The sequence below is a fragment of the Oncorhynchus kisutch genome, unplaced genomic scaffold (genome assembly GCF_002021735.2).
Source record: "Oncorhynchus kisutch isolate 150728-3 unplaced genomic scaffold, Okis_V2 scaffold3338, whole genome shotgun sequence".
Classification (NCBI taxonomy): Eukaryota; Metazoa; Chordata; class Actinopteri; order Salmoniformes; family Salmonidae; genus Oncorhynchus; species Oncorhynchus kisutch.
In genome coordinates, this window is record NW_022265283.1 from 153,749 (window position 1) to 175,352 (window position 21,604).

The following is a 21,604-nucleotide window of genomic DNA, read 5'->3' on the forward strand; positions in this document are numbered from 1 at the left end:
CTTTTTCTTGTTCTCCTGGTTTTGACACTTGCCTGTCCTGTCTCTGAGCCCGCCTGCCTGACCACTCTGCTTGCCCCTGACCCAACCCTGAGCCTACCTGCCGTCCTATACCTTTCCCCCACTAATCTGGTTATCGACCCCTGCCTGCCTTGACCTGTCGTTTACCTGCCCTGTTGCCGTAATAAATATTGTTACTGCAACACAGTCTGCATCTGGGTCTTACCTTCGAACCTGATAATACAACGCATTACTGAGTTTCACTTTCCATATTTTCAAGCATAGGTGGTGCTGCATCATGTTATGGGTATGCTTGTAATCGTTAAGGACTGGGGAGTTTTTCAGGATGAAAAAGAAACGTAATGGAACTAAGCACAGGTATCCGAAACGCGTCAGAGTTTTTCAACTTGGTTTCCATTGACCATGCCATATAAATAGGCAGGTAGCATAGCGGTTAGAGCATTGGGCCAGTAACCTAGTGGTTAGAGCATTGGGCCAGTAACCTAGTGGTTAGAGCATTGGGCCAGTAACCTAGTGGTTAGAGCATTGGGCCAGTAACCTAGTGGTTAGAGCATTGGGCCAGTAACCTAGTGGTTAGAGCATTGGGCCAGTAACCTAGTGGTTAGAGCATTGGGCCAGTAACCTAGTGGTTAGAGCATTGGGCCAGTAACCTAGTGGTTAGAGCATTGGGCCAGTAACCTAGTGGTTAGAGCATTGGGCCAGTACTAGTGGTTAGAGCATTGGGCCAGTAACCTAGTGGTTAGAGCATTGGGCCAGTAACCTAGTGGTTAGAGCATTGGGCCAGTAACCTAGTGGTTAGAGCATTGGGCCAGTAACCTAGTGGTTAGAGCATTGGGCCAGTAACCTAGTGGTTAGAGCATTGGGCCAGTAACCTAGTGGTTAGAGCATTGGGCCAGTAACCTAGTGGTTAGAGCATTGGGCCAGTAACCGTAAGGTTGCAAGATTGAATCCCCAAGCTGACGAGGTAAAAATCTGTCATTCTACCCCTGACCAAGGCATTTAACCCACTGTCCTCCGGTAGGCCGTCATTCTGAATAAAAATTTGTTCTTAACCGACTTGCCTAGTTAAATAAAGGTAAAAAAATAAATAAAGGCGTTTTAATTAATTATATGAAGAGTGCCTTGGTCCTCCATTCGTTTTGAACACATGGTTAAGACTGATTTCCACCAGACAAAGGGAGAGGAATTCACCTTTCTGCAGGACAACAGCCTAAAACAGAAGGCCAAATCTACACTAGAGTTGCTTACCAAGAAGACAGTGAATGTTCCTGAGTTTCAGGTTTTGACTTAAATCTGCTTGAAAATCTATGGCAAGACTTGAAAATGGTTGTCTAGCAATGATCAACAACCAACTTGACAACTTTATTTTTTAAAGAATGTTGAACATAATAATGGGCAGATGTTGTACAATGCAGGTGTGCAAAGCTCTTAGAGATTTACCCAGAGAGACTCACAGCTGTAATCGCTGTCAAAGGTGATTCTAACCAGTATTGACTCAGGGTCTTACCCAGAAAGACTCACAGTATTGACTCAGGGTCTTACCCAGAAAGACTCACAGTATTGACTCAGGGTCTTACCCAGAAAGACTCACAGCTGTAATTCTAACCAGTATTGACTCAGGGTCTTACCCAGAAAGACTCACAGTATTGACTCAGGGTCTTACCCAGAAAGACTCATAGTATTGACTCAGGGTCTTGCCCAGCAAGACTCACAGCTGTGATTCTAACATGTATTGACTCGGGGTCTTACCCAGAAAGACTCACAGTATTGACTCAGGGTCTTACCCAGAAAGACTCACAGTATTGACTCAGGGTCTTACCCAGAAAGACTCACAGTATTGACTCGGGGTCTTACCCAGAAAGACTCACAGTATTGACTCAGGGTCTTACCCAGAAAGACTCACAGTATTGACTCAGGGTCTTACCCAGAAAGACTCACAGTATTGACTCGGGGTCTTACCCAGAAAGACTCACAGTATTGACTCAGGGTCTTACCCAGAAAGACTCACAGTATTGACTCAGGGTCTTACCCAGAAAGACTCACAGTATTGACTCAGGGTCTTGCCCAGAAAGACTCACAGTATTGACTCAGGGTCTTACCCAGAAAAACTCACAGTATTGACTCAGGGTCTTACCCAGAAAAACTCACAGTATTGACTCAGGGTCTTGCCCAGAAAGACTCACAGTATTGACTCAGGGTCTTACCCAGAAAGACTCACAGTATTGACTCAGGGTCTTACCCAGAAAGACTCACAGCATTGACTCAGGGGTGTGAACACATTTGTAAATGAGATATTTCTGTATTTTATGTTGAATAATACTTTGTAATTATGGGGTATTGTGGGTAGATGGGTGAGAAAACACATATTTAATCCATTCTGAATTCAGGCTGTAACAACAAGTATGTGGAATAAGTCGAGGGGGTTTGAATACTTTCTGATGGCACCATATTCCATTATAGACATGCTCAAATATTGACTTATATTTATAAATGAACTATATTAATGAACTATATTAATGAACTATATTAACTATATTAACTAACTATATTAATGAACTATATTAATGAACTATATTAATGAACTATATTAACTATATTAACTAACTATATTAACTATATTAACTATATTAATGAACTATATTAACTATATTAACTATATTAATGAACTATATTAACTATATTAATGAACTATATTAATGAACTATATTAATGAACTATATTAACTATATTAATGAACTATATTAATGAACTATATTAACTATATTAATGAACTATATTAATGAACTATATTAACTATATTAATGAAACTATATTAACTATATTAATGAACTATATTAATGAACTATATTAATGAACTATATTAATGAACTATATTAACTATATTAATGAACTATATTAATGAACTATATTAATGAACTATATTAACTATATTAATGAAACTATATTAATGAACTATATTAACTATATTAATGAACTATATTAACTATATTAACTTATTAATGAACTATATTAATGAACTATATTTGAACTATTAATGAACTATATTAAAACTATATAATGAACTATATGAACTATATTAAGAACTATATTATGAACTATATAACTATATTACTATATTATGAACTATATTAATGAACTATATTAATGAACTATATTTAATGAACTATATTAATGAACTATATTAATGAACTATATTAACTATATTAATGAAACTATATTAATGAACTTATATAAACTATATTAATGAACTATATTAATGAACTATATAATGAACCTATATTAATGAACTATATTAATGAACTATATTAATGAACTATATTAATGAACTATATTAATGAACTATATTAACTATATTAATGAACTATATTAATGAACTATATTAACTATATTAATGAACTATATTATTAACTATATTAACTATTTAATGACCTATATGAATTAATAACACACACAACTGCACACATGGACACTCACACCAATACACCTACCAATACACAAACACAACAACACACCCTCGTACCTGCGAGGGGCTTCCGGAGAACCCAGACATCCTCGCTGGAGCCGCCCTGCTGGCCAAGTGTGGGAGAGCCGTGGGGACTGGACTCAGAGCCCCGAGAACCTGACACACCCACACACACACAAAAACACATGGACACACACAAACACACACACAAACAAACAAAGACACTGCGATCAACCCCTTCATCACCACCTTACCCTGTTGACACACTACCCCTTATTACCCTGCTGACACTACCCCTTATTACCCTGCTGACACACTACCCCTTTATTACCCTGCTGACACACTACCCCTTATTACCCTCCTGACCCCTACCCCTTATTACCCTGCTGACACACTACCCCTTATTACCCTGCTGACACTCTACCCCTTATTACCCTGCTGACACCCTACCCCTTATTACCCTGCTGACACTCTACCCCTTATTACCCTGCTGACACACTACTCCTTATTACCCTGCTGACACTCTACCCCTTATTACCCTGCTGACACACTACCCCTTTATTACCGTGCTGACACACTACCCCTTATTACCCTGCTGGCACCCTACCCATTATTACCCTGCTGACACCTTACCCCTTATTACCCCTTATTACTCTGCTGACACAACCCCTTATTACCCCTTATTACCCTGCTGACACACTACCCCTTATTACGCTGCTGACACTCTACCCCTTATTACCCATTATTACCCTGCTGACACACTACCCCCTTATTACCCTGCTGATACACTACCCCTTTATTACCCTGCTGACACAACCCCTTATTACCCCTTATTACCCTGCTGACACACTACCCCTTATTACGCTGCTGACACACTACCCCTTATTACCCTGCTGACACCCTACCCATTATTACCCTGCTGACACACTACCCCTTATTACCCCTTATTACCCTGCTGACACAACCCCTTATTACCCCTTATTACCCTGCTGACACACTACCCCTTATTACGCTGCTGACACTCTACCCCTTATTACCCATTATTACCCTGCTGACACACTACCCCTTATTACCCTGCTGATACACTACCCCTTTATTACCCTGCTGACACAACCCCTTATTACCCCTTATTACCCTGCTGACACACTACCCCTTATTACGCTGCTGACACACTACCCCTTATTACCCTGCTGACACACTACCCCTTATTACCCTGCTGACACAACCCCACCTTACCCCATCTACACACCACCATACAATCCCACCTTACCCCATCTACACACCACCATACAACCCCACCTTACCCCATCTACACCCCACCTACACACCACCATCCAACCCCACCTTACCCCATCTACACACCACCATACCACCCCACCTACACACCACCCCACCTACACACCACCATACAACCCCACCTTACCCCATCTACACACCAACATACCATACCACCCCCCCTTACCCCATCTACACACCCCCATACCACCCCACCTTACCCCATCTATACACCACCATACAACCCAACCTACACACCACCATACCACCCCACCTACACCACATACAACCCCACCTACACCACCATACCACCCCACCTTACCCCATCTACACACCACCATACAACCCCACCTTACCCCATCTACACACCACCATACAACCCCATCTACACACCACCATACAACCCCACCTTACCCCATCTACACACCACTATACAACCCCACCTTACCCCATCTACACACCACCATACAACCCCATCTACACACCACCATACAACCCCACCTTACCACATCTACACACCACCATACAACCCCATCTACACACCACCATACCACCCCATCTACACACCACCATACAACCCCACCATACAACCCCACCTTATCCCATCTACACACCACCATACAAACCCCATCTACACACCACCATACAACCCCACCAAAAACAACCATACCGCCCCACCTTACCCCATCTATACACCACCATACCACCCCACCTTACCCCATCTACACACCACCATACCACCTCATCTACACACCACCATACCACCCCACCTTATCCCATCTACACACCACCATACCACCCCACCTACACACCACCATACAACCCCACCTTACCCCATCTACACATCACCATACAACCCCACCTTACCCCATCTACACCCCACCTACACACCACCATACAACCCCACCATACAACCCCATCTACACACCACCATACAACCCCACCTTACCCCATCTACACACCACCATACCACCCCATCTACACACCACCATTCAACCCCACCATACCACCCCATCTACACACCACCATACAACCCCACCTTACCCCATCTACACACCACCATACAACCCCATCTACACATCACCATACAACCCCACCTTACCACATCTACACACCACCATACCACCCCATCTACACACCACCATACCACCCCACCTACACACCACCATACAACCCCATCTACACTCCACCATACAACCCCACCTTACCCCATCTACACACCACCATACCATACCACCCCACCTTACCCCATCTACACACCACCATACAACCCCACCTTACCCCATCTACACACCACCATAGAACCCAACCTACACACCACCATACCACCCCACCTACACCACCATACAACCCCACCTACACCACCATACCACCCCACCTACACACCACCAAACCACCCCATCTACACATCACCATACCACCCCACCTACACACCACCATAACACCCCACCTTACCCCATCTACACACCACCATTCAACCCCACCTTACCCCATCTACACACCACCATACAACCCCACCTTACCCCATCTACACACCACCATACAACCCCATCTACACACCACCATTCAACCTCACCTTACCCCATCTACACACCACTATACAACCCCACCTTACCCCATTTACACACCACCATACAACCCTATCTACACACCACCATACAACCCCACCTTACCACATCTACACACCACCATACAACCCCATCTACACACCACCATACCACCCCATCTACACACCACCATACAACCCCACCATACCCCATCTACACACCACCATACCACCCCACCTACACACCACCCCACCTACACACCACCATACAACCCCACCTTACCCCATCTACACACCAACATACCATACCACCCCCCCTTACCCCATCTACACACCCCCATACCACCCCACCTTACCCCATCTATACACCACCATACAACCCAACCTACACACCACCATACCACCCCACCTACACCACCATACAACCCCACCTACACCACCATACCACCCCACCTTACCCCATCTACACACCACCATACAACCCCACCTTACCCCATCTACACACCACCATACAACCCCATCTACACACCACCATACAACCCCACCTTACCCCATCTACACCCCACCTACACACCACCATCCAACCCCACCTTACCCCATCTACACACCACCATACCACCCCACCTACACACCACCCCACCTACACACCACCATACAACCCCACCTTACCCCATCTACACACCAACATACCATACCACCCCCCCTTACCCCATCTACACACCCCCATACCACCCCACCTTACCCCATCTATACACCACCATACAACCCAACCTACACACCACCATACCACCCCACCTACACCACCATACAACCCCACCTACACCACCATACCACCCCACCTTACCCCATCTACACACCACCATACAACCCCACCTTACCCCATCTACACACCACCATACAACCCCATCTACACACCACCATACAATCCCACCTTACCCCATCTACACACCACTATACAACCCCACCTTACCCCATCTACACACCACCATACAACCCCATCTACACACCACCATACAACCCCACCTTACCACATCTACACACCACCATACAACCCCATCTACACACCACCATACCACCCCATCTACACACCACCATACAACCCCACCATACAACCCCACCTTATCCCATCTACACACCACCATACAACCCCATCTACACACCACCATACAACCCCACCAAAAACAACCATACCGCCCCACCTTACCCCATCTATACACCACCATACCACCCCACCTTACCCCATCTACACACCACCATACCACCTCATCTACACACCACCATACCACCCCACCTTATCCCATCTACACACCACCATACCACCCCACCTACACACCACCATACAACCCCACCTTACCCCATCTACACATCACCATACAACCCCACCTTACCCCATCTACACCCCACCTACACACCACCATACAACCCCACCATACAACCCCATCTACACACCACCATACAACCCCACCTTACCCCATCTACACACCACCATACCACCCCATCTACACACCACCATTCAACCCCCACCATACCACCCCATCTACACACCACCATACAACCCCACCTTACCCCATCTACACACCACCATACAACCCCATCTACACATCACCATACAACCCCACCTTACCACATCTACACACCACCATACCACCCCATCTACACACCACCATACCACCCCACCTACACACCACCATACAACCCCATCTACACTCCACCATACAACCCCACCTTACCCCATCTACACACCACCATACCATACCACCCCCACCTTACCCCATCTACACACCACCATACAACCCCACCTTACCCCATCTACACACCACCATAGAACCCAACCTACACACCACCATACCACCCCACCTACACCACCATACAACCCCACCTACACCACCATACCACCCCACCTACACACCACCAAACCACCCCATCTACACATCACCATACCACCCCACCTACACACCACCATAACACCCCACCTTACCCCATCTACACACCACCATTCAACCCCACCTTACCCCATCTACACACCACCATACAACCCCACCTTACCCCATCTACACACCACCATACAACCCCATCTACACACCACCATTCAACCTCACCTTACCCCATCTACACACCACTATACAACCCCACCTTACCCCATTTACACACCACCATACAACCCTATCTACACACCACCATACAACCCCACCTTACCACATCTACACACCACCATACAACCCCATCTACACACCACCATACCACCCCATCTACACACCACCATACAACCCCACCATACAACCCCACCTTACCCCATCTACACACCACCATACAACCCCATCTACACACCACCATACAACCCCACCAAAAACAACCATACCACCCCACCTTACCCCATCTACACACCACCATACCACCCCACCTTACCCCATCTACACACCACCATACCACCCCATCTACACACCACCATACCACCCCACCTTATCCCATCTACACACCACCATACAACCCCATCTACACACCACCATACAACCTCACCTTACCCCATCTACACACCACTATACAACCCCACCTTACCCCATCTACACACCACCATTCAACCCCACCTTACCCATCTACACACCACCATACAACCCCACCTTACCCCATCTACACACCACCATACAACCCCATCTACACACCACCATTCAACCTCACCTTACCCCATCTACACACCACTATACAACCCCACCTTACCCCATCTACACACCACCATACAACCCTATCTACACACCACCATACAACCCCACCTTACCACATCTACACACCACCATACAACCCCATCTACACACCACCATACCACCCCATCTACACACCACCATACAACCCCACCATACAACCCCACCTTACCCCATCTACACACCACCATACAACCCCATCTACACACCACCATACAACCCCACCAAAAACAACCATACCACCCCACCTTACCCCATCTACACACCACCATACCACCCCACCTTACCCCATCTACACACCACCATACCACCCCACCTTATCCCATCTACACACCACCATACAACCCCATCTACACACCACCATACAACCCCACCTTACCCCATCTACACACCACTATACAACCCCACCTTACCCCATCTACACACCACCATACAACCCCATCTACACACCACCATACCACCCCACCTACACACCACCATACAACCCCACCTTACCCCATCTACACACCACCATACAACCCCATCTACACACCACCACACAACCCCAACTTATCCCATCTACACACCACCATACCACCCCACCTACACATCTACACATCACCATACAACCCCACCTTACCCCATCTACACACCACCATACAACCCCATCTACACACCACCATACCACCCCACCTTATCCCATCTACACACCATCATACCACCCCACCTACACATCTACACACTACCATACCACCCCACCTACACACCACCATACAACCCCATCTACACACCACCATACAACCCCACCAAAAACAACCATACCACCCCACCTTACCCCATCTACACACCACCATACCACCCCACCTTACCCCATCTACACACCACCATACCACCCCATCTACACACCACCATACCACCCCACCTTATCCCATCTACACACCACCATACAACCCCATCTACACACCACCATACAACCCCACCTTACCCCATCTACACACCACTATACAACCCCACCTTACCCCATCTACACACCACCATACAACCCCATCTACACACCACCATACCACCCCACCTACACACCACCATACAACCCCACCTTACCCCATCTACACACCACCATACAACCCCATCTACACACCACCACACAACCCCAACTTATCCCATCTACACACCACCATACCACCCCACCTACACATCTACACATCACCATACAACCCCACCTTACCCCATCTACACACCACCATACAACCCCATCTACACACCACCATACCACCCCACCTTATCCCATCTACACACCATCATACCACCCCACCTACACATCTACACACTACCATACCACCCCACCTACACACCACCATACAACCCCATCTACACACCACCATACATCCCCACCTTACCCCATTTACACACCACCATACCACCCCATCTACACACCACCATACAACCCCATCTACACTCCACCATACAACCCCATCTACACACCACCATACAACCCCACCTTACCCCATCTACACACCACCATACAACCCCACCTACACACCACCATACAACCCCATCTACACACCACCACACAACCTCACCTTACCCCATCTACACATCACCATACCATCCCATCTACACACCACCATACAACCCCACCTTACCCCATCTACACACCACCATACAACCCCATCTACACACCACCATACAACCTCACCTTACCCCATCTACACATCACCATACCACCCCATCTACACACCACCATACAACCCCACCATACCACCCCATCTACACACCACCATTCAACCTCACCTTACCCCATCTACACACAACCATACAACCCCACCATACCACCCCATCTACACACCACCATTCAACCCCACCATACCACCCCATCTACACACCACCATTCAACCCCACCATACCACCCCATCTACACACCACCATTCAACCCCACCATACCACCCCATCTACACACCACCATTCAACCCCACCATACAACCCCACCTTACCCCATCTACACACCACCATACCACCCCATCTACACACCACCATACAACCCCACCTTAGCCCATCTACACACCACCATCCAACCCCACCTTACCCCATCTACACACCACCATCCAACCCCATCTACACACCACCATCCAACCGCATCTACACACCACCATTCAACCTCACCTTACCCCATCTACACACCACCATACCTACACCACCATACAACCCCACCTTACCCCATCTACACACCACCATACAACCCCACCTTACCCCATCTACACACAAAACCACACAAAGTCCTTAAATTATTTCTATGTAGTGATACATAGAAATAGGACAAGATAGATTGGCAGACAGAGACGGAGTGGAGACACGTGAGTGAGCAGCACAGGCCATATGCATACCTAATCTATAATATCTAGACTATAACTAACACTAAAACCATCACAAGCACCACTACTAGATGTAGAACTAGTATTAGTACCAAAACAACAACAACAACAACAGATCTATAATATCTAGACTATAACTAACACTAAAACCATCACAAGCACCACTACTAGATGTAGAACTAGTATTAGTACCAAAACAACAACAACAACAACAGATCTATAATATCTAGACTATAACTAACACTAAAACCATCACAAGCACCACTACTACATGTATAACTAGTATTAGTACCAAAACAACAACAACAACAACAGATCTATAATATCTAGACAATAACTAACATTTAAACCACCACAAGCAGCACTACTACATGTAGAACTAGTATTAGTACCAAAACAACAACAAGAGAATGGTCAACACTAACAATGCTGCTAACTAATGGTAGCAATACGACCACTGTTATGATTATTAACAATACTGCAAATAATACTACTACAACTATTGATAATACCGCAAATACTACTACTACAACTAATACTGCTACTAATACTACTACAACTAATACTGCTACTAATACCACTACAACTAATACTGCTACTAATACTACTACAACTAATACTGCTACTAATACTATTACTAGCACTAACCACAGTGATGGGGACACACTACAATAATACTATAGTAATACGATGTACTGATCATAGTATTGATTATATTGAAAATAGTATTGATTATATGATTTATTCACAAGCTAAGAGTTTTAGCTGGATACCTGGCAGGCTTGGCTGCTCCAGACTTGTAGAGAGGGGAGGAGAGGAGAGAGGAGGAGGAGGAGGAGGAGGAGGAGTGGAGAGGCCCAGGGGGAGAGTGGAGAGGTGAGGAGGAGAGAGGAGGAGTGGAGGATAACCAAAGGAGGAGAAGAGAGGTGTGGTTTGCGTGAGAGGAGGATGAGGAGGAAGAGGCAGTGGGAGCATGTGGGAGCGGTGGCCGTTCACCGTGGTAACGAGGCAGGGGGAGGGACAGGGGACGTGCCTACGTAGAAGGAGGGTGTGGCTCTGCTGGGAGAGGGAGGGGCCTAAATACAAACCAGGAAGAGGGAGGGGAAACAACAACAAACCCAAAACATAGACAACCAGTCAAATCAAACTCAATATAAATATAAATTAAAAATATATAAAACAATGATAATAAGTAAACTCAAATATTTATATTAGATATAAACACAATATTATATATTCATAATTAAAAATATAAAACTATATCATTCAAAGTTAAAATATACAAATGTTGATAAAAACAAAATGAAATACGAGGTAATGACAGGTAGGCAGCAGGGACGGTCTACGAGGTAATGACAGATAGGCAACAGGGACGGTCTACGAGGTAATGACAGGTAGGCAGCAGGGACGGTCTACGAGGTAATGACAGGTAGGCAGCAGGGACGGTCTACGAGGTAATGACAGGTAGGCAGCAGGGACGGTCTACGAGGTAATGACAGGTAGGCAGCAGGGACGGTCTACGAGGTAATGACAGGTAGGCAGCAGGGACGGTCTACGAGGTAATGACAGGTAGGCAGCAGGGACGGTCTACGAGGTAATGACAGATAGGCAACAGGGACGGTCTACGAGGTAATGACAGGTAGGCAGCAGGGACGGTCTACGAGGTAATGACAGGTAGGCAGCAGGGACGGTCTACGAGGTAATGACAGGTAGGCAGCAGGGACGGTCTACGAGGTAATGACAGGTAGGCAGCAGGGACGGTCTACGAGGTAATGACAGGTAGGCAGCAGGGACGGTCTACGAGGTAATGACAGGTAGTCAGCAGGGACGGTCTACGAGGTAATGACAGGTAGTCAGCAGGGACGGTCTACGAGGTAATGACAGGTAGGCAGCAGGGACGGTCTACGAGGTAATGACAGGTAGGCAGCAGGGACGGTCTACGAGGTAATGACAGGTAGGCAGCAGGGACGGTCTACGAGGTAATGACAGGTAGGCAGCAGGGACGGTCTACGAGGTAATGACAGGTAGGCAGCAGGGACGGTCTACGAGGTAATGACAGATAGGCAGCAGGGACGGTCTACGAGGTAATGACTGGTAGGCAGCAGGGACGGTCTACGAGGTAATGACAGGTAGGCAGCAGGGACGGTCTACGAGGTAATGACAGATACAGAGACAGAGGTAGGCAGCAGGGACGGTCTACGAGGTAATGATAGATACAGAGACAGAGGTAGGCAGCAGGGACGGTCTACGAGGTAATGACAGATAGGCAGCAGGGACGGTCTACGAGGTAATGACAGGTAGGCAGCAGGGACGGTCTACGAGGTAATGACAGGTAGGCAGCAGGGACAGTCTATGAGGTAATGACAGGTAGTCAGCAGGGACGGTCTACGAGGGTAATGACAGGTAGGCAGCAGGGACGGTCTACGAGGTAATGACAGGTAGGCAGCAGGGACGGTCTACGTGGTAATGACAGATAGGCAGCAGGGACGGTCTACGAGGTAATGACAGATAGGCAGCAGGGACGGTCTACGAGGTAATGACAGGTAGTCAGCAGGGACGGTCTATGAGGTAATGACAGATAGGCCACAGGGATGGTCTACGAGGTAATGACAGGTAGGCAGCAGGGACGGTCTACGAGGTAATGACAGGTAGGCAGCAGGGACGGTCTACGAGGTAATGACAGGTAGGCAGCAGGGACGGTCTATGAGGTAATGACAGATAGGCAGCAGGGACGGTCTAGGAGGTAATGACAGGTAGGCAGCAGGGATGGTCTACGAGGTAATGACAGGTAGGCAGCAGGGACGGTCTACGAGGTAATGACAGGTAGGCAGCAGGGACGGTCTACGAGGTAATGACAGGTAGGCAGCAGGGACGGTCTACGAGGTAATGACAGATAGGCAGCAGGGACGGTCTACGAGGTAATGACAGGTAGGCAGCAGGGACGGTCTACGAGGTAATGACAGGTAGGCAGCAGGGACGGTCTACAAGGTAATGACAGGTAGGCAGCAGGGACGGTCTACGAGGTAATGACAGGTAGGCAGCAGGGACGGTCTACGAGGTAATGACAGATAGGCAGCAGGGGCGGTCTACGAGGTAATGACAGGTAGGCAGCAGGGACGGTCTACGAGGTAATGACAGATAGGCAGCAGGGACGGTCTACGAGGTAATGACAGGTAGTCAGCAGGGACGGTCTACGAGGTAATGACAGATAGTCAGCAGGGACGGTCTACGAGGGTAATGACAGATAGGCAATAGGGACGATCTACGAGGTAATGACAGGTAGGCAGCAGGGACGGTCTACGAGGTAATGACAGGTAGGCAGCAGGGACAGTCTACGAGGTAATGACAGGTAGGCAGCAGGGACGGTCTACGAGGTAATGACAGATAGGCAGCAGGGACGGTCTACGAGGTAATGACAGGTAGGCAGCAAGGACGGTCTACGAGGTAATGACAGGTAGGCAGCAGGGACGGTCTACGAGGTAATGACAGGTAGGCAGCAGGGACGGTCTACGATGTAATGACAGATACAGAGACGGAGGTAGGCAGCAGGGACGGTCTACGAGGTAATGACAGATAGGCAGCAGGGACGGTCTACGAGGTAATGACAGGTAGGCAGCAGGGACGGTCTACGAGGTAATGACAGGTAGGCAGCAGGGACGGTCTACGAGGTAATGACAGATAGGCAGCAGGGACGGTCTACGAGGTAATGACTGGTAGGCAGCAGGGACGGTCTACGAGGTAATGACAGGTAGGCAGCAGGGACGGTCTACGAGGTAATGACAGATACAGAGACAGAGGTAGGCAGCAGGGACGGTCTACGAGGTAATGATAGATACAGAGACAGAGTTAGGCAGCAGGGACGGTCTACGAGGTAATGACAGGTAGGCAGCAGGGACGGTCTACGAGGTAATGACAGGTAGGCAGCAGGGACAGTCTATGAGGTAATGACAGGTAGTCAGCAGGGACGGTCTACGAGGTAATGACAGGTAGGCAGCAGGGACGGTCTACGAGGTAATGACAGGTAGGCAGCAGGGACGGTCTACGTGGTAATGACAGATAGGCAGCAGGGACGGTCTACGAGGTAATGACAGATAGGCAGCAGGGACGGTCTATGAGGTAATGACAGGTAGTCAGCAGGGACGGTCTATGAGGTAATGACAGATAGGCCACAGGGATGGTCTACGAGGTAATGACAGGTAGGCAGCAGGGACGGTCTACGAGGTAATGACAGGTAGGCAGCAGGGACGGTCTACGAGGTAATGACAGGTAGGCAGCAGGGACGGTCTATGAGGTAATGACAGATAGGCAGCAGGGACGGTCTAGGAGGTAATGACAGGTAGGCAGCAGGGACGGTCTACGAGGTAATGACAGGTAGGCAGCAGGGACGGTCTACGAGGTAATGACAGGTAGGCAGCAGGGACGGTCTACGAGGTAATGACAGATAGGCAGCAGGGACGGTCTACGAGGTAATGACAGGTAGTCAGCAGGGACGGTCTACGAGGTAATGACAGATAGGCAGCAGGGACGGTCTACGAGGTAATGACAGGTAGTCAGCAGGGACGGTCTACGAGGTAATGACAGACAGTCAGCAGGGACGGTCTATGAGGTAATGACAGATAGGCAATAGGGACGGTCTACGAGGTAATGACAGGTAGGCAGCAGGGACGGTCTACGAGGTAATGACAGGTAGGCAGCAGGGACAGTCTACGAGGTAATGACAGGTAGGCAGCAGGGACGGTCTACGAGGTAATGACAGATAGGCAGCAGGGACGGTCTACGAGGTAATGACAGGTAGGCAGCAGGGACGGTCTACGAGGTAATGACAGGTAGGCAGCAGGGACGGTCTACGAGGTAATGACAGATAGGCAGCAGGGACGGTCTACGAGGTAATGACAGGTAGGCAGCAGGGACGGTCTACCACGTAATGACAGATACAGAGACGGAGGTAGGCAGCAGGGACGGTCTACGAGGTAATGACAGATAGGCAGCAGGGACGGTCTACGAGGTAATGACAGGTAGGCAGCAGGGACGGTCTACGAGGTAATGACAGATACAGAGACAGAGGTAGGCAGCAGGGACGGTCTACGAGGTAATGATAGATACAGAGACAGAGGTAGGCAGCAGGGACGGTCTACGAGGTAATGACAGATAGGCAGCAGGGACGGTCTACGAGGTAATGACAGGTAGGCAGCAGGGACGGTCTACGAGGTAATGACAGGTAGGCAGCAGGGACGGTCTACAAGGTAATGACAGATACAGAGACAGAGGTAGGCAGCAGGGACGGTCTATGAGGTAATGACAGGTAGGCAACAGGGACGGTCTACGAGGGTAATGACAGGTAGGCAGCAGGGACGGTCTACGAGGTAATGACAGGTAGGCAGCAGGGACGGTCTACGAGGTAATAACAGATACAGAGACAGAGGTAGGCAGCAGGGACGGTCTACGAGGTAATGACAGATACAGAGACAGAGGTAGTCAGCAGGGACGGTCTACGAGGTAATGACAGATACAGAGACAGATAGGCAGCTGGGGGAGGGAAGGAAGACGGAGGGATGGAGGGATGACAAGTTAGGAGACAGCTGAGACACAGAGTGCTGTCTAACCCTCACACACACGCACGCTCACACACATACACGCTGTGTGCTGGTCTCTCTCTCTCTCTGTTAGGGGTCAGGGGTCACTGTGTGCTGGTCACCTGGCCTCTTGCTGATCACCTCCACCATGCTGGAGGGGAAGTAGCCGACGCGGTCATTTCCTGTCCGGTTGTCATGGATACAACCCTTCCACCGGCCGTCAGAATGCTGCTCCAGAACCTAACACACACACACACACACACACACACACACACACCACTGTTAGGTGCATCTGAATACCGTGATGATGTCTCCAGAACCTAACACACACACACACACACACACCACTGGTTAGGTGCATCTGAGTGCATCTGAGTGTGTGTGTACCGTGATGATGTCTACAGTCTTGATGTTGAGTGTGTGTGTGTGTGTGTGTGTACCGTGATGATGTCTCCAGTCTTGATGTTGAGTGTGTGTGTGTGTGTGTGTGTGTGTGTGTGTGTACCGTGATGATGTCTCCAGTCTTGATGTTGAGTGTGTGTGTGTGTGTGTGTGTGTGTGTATACCGTGATGATGTCTCCAGTCTTGATGTTGAGTGTGTGTGTGTGTGTGTGTGTGTGTGTGTGTGTGTGTGTGTGTGTGTGTGTGTGTGTGTGTGTGTGTGTGTGTGTGTGTGTGTGTGTGTGTGTGTGTGTGTGTGTGTACCGTGATGATGTCTCCAGTCTTGATGTTGAGGCTCGTCAGGTCGTAGTTGTTGCAGTACTCTGTCAGAGCTCTGACCTGCATCGCAGCTGACGCATCTACAAACACACACACACACACACACACACACACACACACACACACACACACACACACACACACACACACACACACACACACACACACACACACACACACACACACACACACACACACACACACAGAGTCAAACTCAACATCAAAACACACACACACCCAGCTGTTTAATCTCTCTGCTGTCCTGTATGGTTAGTTAGAGGTCAGGGGTTATGGGTCAGGGGTTACCTCTCAGGAGCTGTTTAATCTCTCTGCTGTCCTGTATGGTTAGTTAGAGTTCAGGGGTCAGGGGTCAGGGGTTACCTCTCAGGAGCTGTTTAATCTCTCGTCTGTCCTGTGAGGTTAGTTAGAGTTCAGGGGTTAGGGGTTACCTCTCAATAGCTCTTTAATCTCTCTGTTGGCCTGAATGGTTAGTTAGAGGTCAGGGGTTAGGGGTCACTGGTTACCTCTCAGTAGCTGTTTAATCTATCTGCTGTCCTGTATGGTTAGTTAGAGTTCAGGGGTTAGGGGTTACCTCTCAATAGCTCTTTAATCTCTCTGTTGGCCTGAATGGTTAGTTAGAGGTCAGGGGTTAGGGGTCACTGGTTACCTCTCAGTAGCTGTTTAATATATCTGCTGTCCTGTATGGTTAGTTAGAGTTCAGGGGTTAGGGGTCAGGGGTTACCTCTCAGCAGCTGTTTAATCTCTCTGCTGGCCTGTGTGGCGGTGAACTGGTTAACGATGTCCAGAGCCGTCTGACACAGAGTGTTCCTCACCCCAGCACTGATGCCACTCTACGGGATCAATAACCAATAATCATCAATCAAAACATCGTCAATACATCCAGGGCTCAAAATTAACATTTTTCATTGGTAGTGCTGATGCTCCCAACTTTAGGAGCACCACATACAATCTAGGAGCACCACATGAAATCTAGGAGCACCACATAAAATCTAGGAGCACCAGATAAAATCTAGGAGCCCCACATAAAATCTAGGAGCACCACTTGAAATCTAGGAGCACCACATAAAATCTAGGAGCACCACATAAAATCTAGGAGCACCACATAAAATCTAGGAGCACCACATGAAATCTAGGAGCACCACATGAAATCTAGGAGCACCACATGAAATCTAGGAGCACCACATGAAATCTAGGAGCACCACATGAAATCTAGGAGCACCACATGAAATCTAGGAGCACCACATAAAATCTAGGAGCACCACATAAAATCTAGGAGCAACACGTGAACTGGAGATACAACCCATAATGAACCTAGATGAACTCTAGTTACTATTAGGACCAGATGAACTGGAGATACAACCCATAATGAACCTAGATGAATTATAGTTACTATTAGGACCAGATGAACTGGAGATACAACCCATAATGAACCTAGATGAACTCTAGTTACTATTAGGACCAGATGAACTGGAGATACAACCCATAATGAACCTAGATGAATTATAGTTACTATTAGGACCAGATGAACTGGAGATACAACCCATAATGAACCTAGATGAACTCTAGTTACTTTTAGGACCAGATGAACTGGAGATACAACCCATAATGAACCTAGATGAATTATAGTTACTATTAGGACCAGATGAACTGGAGATACAACCCATAATGAACCTAGATGAACTCTAGTTACTTTTAGGACCACCACATGAACTGCTGCACCTCAGCCACGCTCAAGGTACTAAACGATATCATCACCACCATCGATAAAAGTCAGTACTGTGCAGCCGTCTTCATCGACCTGGCCAAGGCTTTCGACTCAATCGCCGTAATCTTATCGGCAGACTCAACAGCCTTGGTTTCTGTAATGATTGCCTCGCCTGGTTCACCAACTACTTCTCAGATAGAGTTCTGTGTCAAATCGGAGGGCCTGTTGTCCGGACCTCTGGCAGTCTCTAAGGGGGTGCCACAGGGTTCAATTCTCGGACCGACTCTTTCCTCTGTATACATCAATGATGTCGCTCTTGCTGCTGGTGATTCTTTGATCCACCTCTACGCAGACGACACCATTCTGTATACCTCTGGCCCTTCGTTGGACACTGTGTTAACAAACCTCCAAACGAGCTTCAATGCCATACAACACTCCATCCGTGGCCTCCAACTGCTCTTAAACGCTAGTAAAACTAAATGCATGCTCTTCAACCGATCGCTGCCAGTTCCCGCCCGCCCAACTAGCATCACTACTCTGGACGGTTCTGGCTTAGAATATGTGGATATATGTGCAAGAGGGTTAGAGGTCAGGGCTAGAGGTCTAAAGGTCAGGGTCAAATCAAATCAAATCAAATGTATTTATATAGCCCTTCGTACATCAGCTGATATCTCAAAGTGCTGTACAGAAACCCATCCTAAAACCCCAAACAGCAAGCAATGCAGGTGTAGAAGCACCTGATCAAAGATCAGGGCTATGGGCTAGAGGTCTGGGTCAAAGGTCAGGGCTAGAGGTCAGGGTCAAAGGTCAGGGCTAGAGGTCAGGGCTAGAGGGTTAGAGGTCAGGGTCAAAGGTCAGGTCTAGAGGTCAGGGTCAAAGGTCAGGGCTAGAGGTCAGGGCTAGTGGTTAGGACTAGGTGTCAGGGTTAGAGTTTAGGGCTAGAGGGCAAGAGACCAGGACTAGATGTCAGGGCTACAGGTCAGGGCTAGAGGGCTAAAGGTCAGGGCTACAGATCAGGGCTACAGGTCAGGGCTAGAGTTCAGGAATAGAAGTCAGGGCTAGAGGTCAGGGCTAGAGGGCTACAGGTCAGGGCTAGAGTTCAAGGCTAGAGGTCAGGGCTAGAGGTCAGGGCTAGAGGTCAGGGCTAGAGTTCATGGCTAGAAGTCAGGGCTAGAGTTCAGGGCTACAGGTCAGGGCTAGAGGTCAGGGCTAGAGTTCATGGCTAGAGGTCAAGGCTAGAGTTCAGGGCTACAGGTCAGGGTTAGAGGTCAGGGCTAGACATCAGGGCTATAGTTCAGGGCTAAAGGTCAGGGCTAGAGTTCAGGGCTAGAGGTCAGAGCTAGAGGTCAGGGCTAGAGGTCAGGGCTAGAGGTCAGAGCTACAGGTCAGGGCTAGAGGTCAGGGCTAGAGGTCAGGGCTACAGGTCAGGAATAGAGGTCAGGGATAGAGGGCTACAGGTCAGGGCTACAGGTCAGGGCTAGAGGTCAGGGCTAGAGGTCAGAGCTAGAGGTCAGGGCTAAAGGTCAGGGCTAGAGGTCAGGGCTAGAGGTCAGGGCTAGAGGTCAGGGCTAGGAGTTCAGGGCTACAGGTCAGGGCTAGAGGGCTACAGGTCAGGGCTACAGGTCCGGGCTAGAGGGCTAGAGGTCAGGGCTACAGGTCAGAGCTAGAGATCGGGGCTAGAGGTCAGGGCTACAGGTCAGGGCTAGAGATCAGGGCTAGAGGCCCGGGCTACGGGTCAGGGCTAGAGGTCAGGGAAACAGGTCAGGGTTAGAGCTCAGGGCTACAGGTCAGGGCTAGAGCTCAGGGCTACAGGTCAGGGCTAGAGATCAGGGCTAGAGGTCCGGGCTACGGGTCAGGGCTAGAGCTCAGGGCTACAGGTCAGGGCTAGAGCTCAGGGCTAGAGGTCAGGGCTAGAGCTCAGGGCTACAGGTCAGGGCTAGAGGTCAGGGCTAGAGGTCAGGGCTAGAGCTCAGGGCTAGAGGGATAGAGGTCAGGGCTAGAGGCCAGGGCTAGAGGTCAGAGCTAGAGGTCAGGGCTAGAGGCCAGGGCTAGAGGTCAGGGCTAGAGGTCAGGGCTAGAGATCAGAGCTACAGGTCAGGGCTAGAGGTCAGGGCTAGAGGTCAGGGCTAGAGGTCAGGAATAGAGGTCAGGGCTAGAGGTCAGGGCTAGAGGGTTATAGATGAGGGCTACAGGTCAGGGATACAGGTCAGGGCTAGAAGGCTAGAGGTCAGGGCTACAG

The 21,604-nt window shown here is 48.7% G+C and overlaps 1 protein-coding gene across 1 annotated transcript in view; it reads right to left on the bottom strand.

The window, feature by feature from the left end:
• LOC116371510 (caskin-1) overlaps positions 1-21,604 on the bottom strand; it is a gene marked incomplete at both ends in the record, with an annotated part of 72,856 nt that overhangs the window by 32,094 nt on the left and 19,158 nt on the right. Inside the window, 4 exons of the mRNA XM_031820407.1 lie at positions 3,539-3,637; positions 17,042-17,159; positions 17,625-17,719; positions 18,382-18,490. Of these exons, the coding sequence (XP_031676267.1) occupies positions 3,539-3,637; positions 17,042-17,159; positions 17,625-17,719; positions 18,382-18,490 (421 nt within the window). The remainder of the gene's footprint in view (positions 1-3,538; positions 3,638-17,041; positions 17,160-17,624; positions 17,720-18,381; positions 18,491-21,604) is intronic.